At 51.5% G+C, this 6605-nt stretch overlaps 2 protein-coding genes and 1 non-coding gene across 5 annotated transcripts in view; 2 read left to right on the top strand and 1 right to left on the bottom strand.

Annotated features, from left to right (window-relative positions):
- The window catches only part of RAB34 (RAB34, member RAS oncogene family), a 4448-nt gene extending 2645 nt beyond the window's left edge, over positions 1 to 1803 (bottom strand). For all 3 annotated transcript variants that reach the window (XM_012809748.1, XM_012809749.1, XM_023517484.1), the window contains exons 1-2: positions 1377 to 1803; positions 1108 to 1199 (exon numbers count right to left, since the gene is read on the bottom strand). In XM_012809748.1, the coding sequence (XP_012665202.1) occupies positions 1108 to 1199; positions 1377 to 1430 (146 nt within the window). In that variant the 5' untranslated portion in view covers positions 1431 to 1803. The remainder of the gene's footprint in view (positions 1 to 1107; positions 1200 to 1376) is intronic.
- A 1811-nt stretch (positions 1804 to 3614) lies between these two features.
- The window catches only part of RPL23A (ribosomal protein L23a), a 5423-nt gene continuing 2432 nt past the window's right edge, over positions 3615 to 6605 (top strand). Inside the window, exons 1-2 of the mRNA XM_023517483.1 lie at positions 3615 to 3671; positions 4325 to 4508. Of these exons, the coding sequence (XP_023373251.1) occupies positions 3647 to 3671; positions 4325 to 4508 (209 nt within the window). The 5' untranslated portion in view covers positions 3615 to 3646. The remainder of the gene's footprint in view (positions 3672 to 4324; positions 4509 to 6605) is intronic.
- LOC111727569 lies at positions 4176 to 4242 on the top strand. Its single transcript, XR_002775094.1, has one exon. It is a non-coding gene; the product is annotated as a small nucleolar RNA SNORD42 (small nucleolar RNA).

The following is a 6605-nucleotide window of genomic DNA, read 5'->3' as shown; positions in this document are numbered from 1 at the left end:
CCCTACCCACTGAGCCACAGGTGCTGCCCTTCTTTTTTTTTTTTAATTGTCTGGGATTCGTTGAGGGTACAAAGAATTAGGTTATACTGATTGCTTTTGTTAAGGAAAATCCCTCCTACAATTGTGTCCCACTCCCAAAATACTATTTTCTATTTAATAAAAGACAGTGATAGGGCCAGACGAGGTGGCTCACACCTGTAATCCTAGCACTCTGGGAGGCTGTGGATCGCCTGAGCTCACAGGTTCAAGACCAACCTGAACCAGAGTGAGACCTCATCTCTAGAAATAGCCCAGTGCTGTGGCAGCCACCAACAGTTCCAGCTACTTGGGAAGCTGAGGCAAGAGAATCCCTTGAGCCCAAGAGTTTGAGGTTGCTGTGAGCTATGATGCCACAACACTTTACCAAGGGCAACAAAGTGAGACTCTATCTCAAAAAAAAAAGACAGTGATAAAGCCATGGTGGGTCATGCCTATAATCTCAGCTACTCAGGAAGCTCCTGGAGCCCAGTTTGAGGCTGCAGTGAGCTATGATGGTGCCAGTGCATTCCAGCCTAGGTGAAAGAGCAAGAACCTGTCTCAAAAAAAACAAAAAACAAAAACCACCATAGTTGGGTGGCACCTGTGGCTCAAGAAGTAGGGTGCTGGCCCCATATACTGGAGGTGGTGGGTTCAAACCCAGCCCTGGCCAAAACCTGTGAAACAAACAAACAAACAAAAACACCATAGTGGAGGGTTTGAATCCAGCCTGGGCCTGCCAAACAACAATGACAACTACAACCAAAAAATAGCCGGGCGTTGTGGTGTGGCCACCTGTAGTCCCAGCTGCTTGGGAGGCTGAGGCAAAAGAATCGCTTAAACCCAAGGTTGCTGTGAGCTATGACGCCATAGCACTCTACCCAGGGCGACAGCTTGAGACTGTCTCAAAAAAAAAAAAAAAAGTACCAACACACTACCTAGTACACTGTAAATTTGTAAATGCTCAACCACCATGTTATTAGTATCACTTCTTTTAACTCACAATGAGAATGGAGGTGATTCTGTACCCTTGCTCTGATTACAAGGGTTTACAGAGACCTCTTTTCTCTGTTATGATTGTCCCTAACTCACCCCACGGTGCCTGTCCGGTGCTCCTGGCAGGCGCAGGTGACGCGGGGGTGAAAGTCTTTGCGCACGTGCAAAGCGGCCTCCTTCCTCAGGCACTGAGTGAGAAGGATTGAAAAGAATGGGACTCACCCACTCCTGGCACTAGACGCGGCTGGACCACCCAGAAGCAGCAGGCCTAGCTGGGTGGCAGGGCTGGGCCTACTTGTCTGGTGCCGCCTTCTCCCCGCCCATACCCGCTGCAGCCAAAAGTCCGACGTGGCTCTGAAGCCTACCTGAGGCAGCTCTGCCAGGACGCGGTCCCTCCGCACTGGCGCCAGAATGTTCATCTTGCCTGCGGCCTTGGGGGGCGCCCCGAGGAGGCGCCGAGGCCTGATCCGCCCCAGCGACCCGAGACCGTGGAGACCCGACAATCACTCGTGGCCGGGGTGTCCCAACTATAACTCGGGGCCACGGAGAGGCTACGGGAGCCCGCGGTCTCGGAGACGCTACAACCACCGCAGGCCACGGGGATGAGACAATCACCCGGGGCCGGGGCGAGCCCACAACCACCCGGGCCCGGGGCGTCCCAAAGACGACTCGGGGGCGAGGACACCCCTCGGGAGCCAAGTGGGGACGAGGAGTCCCGTCGGGGGGGGCCCGGGCACGTGCAGACCCTACAATAACGCGGGGCCGGATAGTTCCTACAATAACCCGGGGCCGCGGAGATCCGACGTCAACTCGGGGCTGAGGCGGCCCTACCATAACAGAGTGGCCTGGGGGCACGGAGCCGCTCCGCCACACGGGGTCAGTGTGGACAAGGGTGGTGCAGGCGAGGCCCGCAGGCCGCTAGAGGAGGGGGCGAAGGGCCCAGCCTGGCTGCCGACCTCGCGTCCCACTCCGCTCTGGCTCCGCGAGCGCTGTAACACGATCCCCGGAAATTCCAGGAGAAGGGCCGCCCCCTCCCCTCTCTCGAAAACTCTGGTCCTCACTACCCGCCCTCGCCTCCCCCTCTTCTCTCCACTGAGCTGCCCGGGCTCAGTCGTCTCCGTCGGACGCCTGGCTGGGCACCAGGACCGCCCCCACCCAGACTGGAGCCTATCCAGATCGAGATTCCCCAGTCTGCTCTCCCCTGCACCTCTGTGCCGGGCTGCGCCTCCGTGGGGACCCTTACCCAGTCGAACTGATGTGATGGGGAATCGTTGATTGCTGCGCAGCATCTGGCGAGGGCTGGAACCCGCGGGGAGGAGAAAGGGGGAGAGAAGGGGCCCAAGGAGAGGCGGCGCTTCACTCCTCTACTGTAGGCCTGGGAGTGACTCATAGAGTCTGCCCCTGCTCGCCCTTCTGCCTTGGAGGTGGGGGTGGGGGGAATCACGAAAGAGGCTGCCAGGGTCGGAACGGGGTACCCACCAAGTAGAGAGACGTCCGAAGTGTGGTGTCTTTTCCTATAAGGCTGTTGTGTAGTTTGGATGATGGGAAAGCTGAAGACTAGGCTGCCCTCTTGATGGCTAAGTGGACCGGGAAACACTGCTCCAGCGGTGGTTAGCGCTTTAGGACCCGTTTGGTATGACGTTCCATCGTTGCTCTAGCCCCCTTGGAATCTTCTCCCCCAAAGACAAATTTTCCTTTTTGCAAAGTCTTGCAGGATAGAAGGGGCAACTCACAACCAGTTTCACTGTTTAAGCTGGCATCTCTGGTTCCAGGAGGGAAAGGGGAACACCAGTTAGGAACAGACCCTTCGGAGAAGCAAACCTGAGCACTATGATACCTGCTGTAAGTCAGGAACTGAATTTGAGGGTGCAAAGATGACTGGGACAGGGAACTGAAGACTAGTTCAGGAGAAGGGACTGAGTGAAATTACTCAATGTAAGAACTAGAGAATCCTAGAGAAATCTGTGCTCTGGGTATTTGGAATATTCATAGAACTTCTTAAAGAGTATTATCAGAAAAATGCAGAAAAACTAACAGTGTCACAAGTAAAGAGGGGCAGATGTGGCAGCCTTGTACCTATTGTGATACTTTACCCGCCTACTGATTCAATTTTCTCTCTGGTCCTCCATTGATGTTTCAGGGAGTTAAGCGGGAAAATCCTACTCTGACATTCTAAAATTTATCTGTATCTGAATGCCTGAGTTAATCTAACTGCTTTTTTTTTTTTTTTTTTTTTGCAGTTTTTGGCCAAGGCCGGCCAAAAACTTTGAATCCTCCACCTCTAGTATATGGGGCCAGCGCCCTACTCCTTGTGCCACAGGAGCTGCCCAATCTAACTGCTTTATTTCAGGCTGGCAATGTTCTTGTTTTCTCACTGCAACTTTTCTCATCCCGGGCCCAGAGCGGGCCGCCTGCGTCTTCAAAAAACTACAATCCCCAAGAAGCTTTAGTCCTTTTATCCCCTTTGTAGCGCATGCTTAGTCCCTCCGCGGAGCAATTAAACCAAACTACCTTTCCCGGCTGGCGTCACTCCACAGATTATCCAATCAGCTGTAAGTGCAAAGTATCGCGCGTCTTCATTGAGATTTGGCGCTATAAGCCTGTGCAAACGGGTCTCAGACGGTCTTTTCACAAGATGGCGCCGAAAGCAAAGAAGGAAGGTGTGTGATTTGGGGATGGGGACCCCAGCTGGTTCGTCTGGGGTCTCTCCAGAGAGCGAACGAATTGAGAGGACAGGGGCTGCGCTAGGCTCACAGTGCTCTACTCCGGAGCTGCTTCCCGCCTTTTGGGTCATGGTGTGGCGTACATGGGCCCTATGGGCCCCGCCACATGGGCTGGGTTCCAGTCCTGGGGATTGGGGAAGCCACCTGGCCGGTGTCGGCGTCCAGGGAGAGCCATATAGTTGCCCTCAGGAGCTGCTTGAATATATAGGCTGGCGATCCATGTTTTCGGGCATGTAAAGAATTGGTGTCATTTGTTTTACTCACTTTCTTCGGTTTCATTTTAAACGGGACTGTATACCTACCCTCCCCCGTGGTTTGCGATGGTATGTATGAAACTCCTAGCACACGTCTTGGCAAGTATCAAGGGTTCCCTCAGCACTTTGTTTTGTTTCGTCGTATCCCTAGAGTTACTCCAAATTGATCACCTTCGCCCCAACTATCGTGCATATGATGGAAAAATCTTAATTTCCTGAGATTTGTGATGTCTGCAAAGGAACCGCTGATGCACGTGTGGCCGTGGACATCTATGTCAAATCATGAGGCTGGAAGTGACAGATTTTCTGACCTCATTTTCTTTCCTTCTCTCCCAGCTCCTGCCCCTCCCAAAGCAGAAGCCAAGGCAAAGGCATTGAAGGCCAAGAAGGCAGTGCTAAAAGGCATCCACAGCCACAAAAAAAAGAAGATCCGTACATCACCCACCTTCCGGCGGCCAAAGACTCTGAGGCTCCGGAGGCAGCCCAAATATCCTCGGAAGAGCGCCCCCAGGAGAAACAAGTCAGTACTACCCCCTTACCTGTGAAAAGAAGTTTGGATGTCCTTGGTAATTTGGAAATCGACCTAACCTTCTGAAACACGCATTGGTATCTAACGTGCTTCTCTAAGGGGAGTGTGAAATTGTTTCTCCCTCTCTCTCTCTCTTTTTTTTTTTTTTTTTTTGTTTGAGACTACCTGTATTGCCCTTGGTAGTAGAGTGCTATGGGGTCATAGTTCACAGCAACCTCAAACTTGTGGGCTCAAGCGATCCTCTTGTCTCAGTTTTTCTGTTTTTAGTAGAGACAGGGTTTCGGTTTTGATCAGGCTGGTGTAGAACTCCAAAGCTCAAACAGTCCACTCGCCTCAGCCCCCTAAAGTGCTAGGATTAAAGGCATGGGCCACCACACCCAACTTGTTTCTGTATCAATTTAAGAACAAGACTGGGGGCAGGGGTTGAGACAGCGTCTCACTTTGATGCCCTTGGTAGAATGCCATGGGATCACAGCTCACAGCAACCTCAAACTCTTGGGCTGAAGTGATTCCCAAGTAGTTGGGACTACAGGCTTCGGCAACAACGCCCGGCTATTTTTGGAGATTAGATCTAGTTCTGATTCAGGCTGATCTCAAACCTGTGAGCTCAGGCAATCCATCACCTCTGCCTCCCAAGTGCTGGGATTACAAGCCTAGGCCACTTCACCTCGCTGAGATGCTTTTTTTTTTTTTTTTGTGACAGCCACAAGCTGCTGTCCTCCCAGGTAGAGTGCCAGGGCATCACAGCTCACAGCAACCTTCAACTCCTGGGCTCAAGCGATTTTCCTGCCTCTGTCTCCCAAGTAGCTGGGACTACAGGTGCCTGCCATAATGCCTGGCTATTTTTTGGTTGCGGCCATCATTGTTTGGTGGGCCCAGACTGGATTCAAACCTGCCAGCTCAGGTGTATATGGCTGGCGCCTTAGCAGCTTGAGCCACAGGCACTAAGTCCTCAAGATGTTTTTTATCTTCAAGTTCCAGCTTTAGTTTCTTGCTTTTGGCACCTACTGCTGTGGGGAGCAGTATCTTGAGAGTGAAGATTCAGTTATCTGGGCAGTGATGGCCTACAGCAGTATATGGAAGCTTCTTTTAATTCATTCTCCCAAATTTTCACACTGTGCTCAAGGAATGGTGGGGGTGAGGATGAGCAAAAGGTTTAGGAACTTGATTATTTTGATATTAAACTATTGGCACTGACTTTTCAGGAGCTGTTGGCAGTAGTTGGTACCAATGAGTTTTCCCTACTCCCACTATTTCCAAAGAGGACTGTGTAGGTTGTGTCCATGTTGGAAAGTGGTTAACAGACTGTCTCCCCTCCCATTTCGACCTAGAATTCAGTGTGATGAGAGATTTAAGTCCTGACCTAACTAACTTCAGAATAGGAAAGTATTGTGTGGATAAACAGAGCCTAGTTTCTCTGATTTTTTTTTTTTTTTTTTGAGACAGATCCTCAAGCTAGCCCCCTGGGTAGAGTGCTGTGACCACAGGCTTCCGCCACAACGCCTGACTATTTTTTGGTTGTAGCCGTCATTGTTGTTTGGGCGGGCCCCAGGCTGGATTGGAACCTACCACCTTAGGTGTATGTGGCTGGCGCCTTGGCCACTTGAGCCACAGGCCCCTAGCCACATTTCTTTGAATTTCAGGTGGAAAGGTATATTGTGTGTGTGTGCTCAAGCCACTGTAAGTTTAATCTGAACTGTAAATAATCAGTTGCTTTCAAGAATTGGTGGCCCTGGGCAGCGCCTGTGGCTCAAGGAGTAGGGCGCCAGCCCCATATGCTGAGGGTGGCGGGTTCAAACCCAGCCCCAGCCAAAAACTACAAACAAACAAACAAAAAGAATTGGTGGCCCTCAAGCATAGAACCAGTTTTCAGCGACCAAAAGGAGCAAAAACAATTTGATACAGTCTCATAGTGAAGTACCATCATGGAACTCATTCTAGCAAATGAAAGGGTTTTAATAAAGATTAATTCTTTAATACCTTAAAAATGAGTTTTTCGGGCTCGGCGCCTATAGCTCAACCGGCTAAGGCGCCAGCCACGTACACCTAAGGTGGCGGGTTCGAATCCCCAGCCCGGACCCGCCAAAC

Source organism: Otolemur garnettii, unplaced genomic scaffold, assembly GCF_000181295.1.
Source record: "Otolemur garnettii isolate 467f Iridium unplaced genomic scaffold, OtoGar3 scaffold00112, whole genome shotgun sequence".
Classification (NCBI taxonomy): domain Eukaryota; kingdom Metazoa; phylum Chordata; class Mammalia; order Primates; family Galagidae; genus Otolemur; species Otolemur garnettii.
This window is presented reverse-complemented; position numbering and strand designations above follow the sequence as displayed.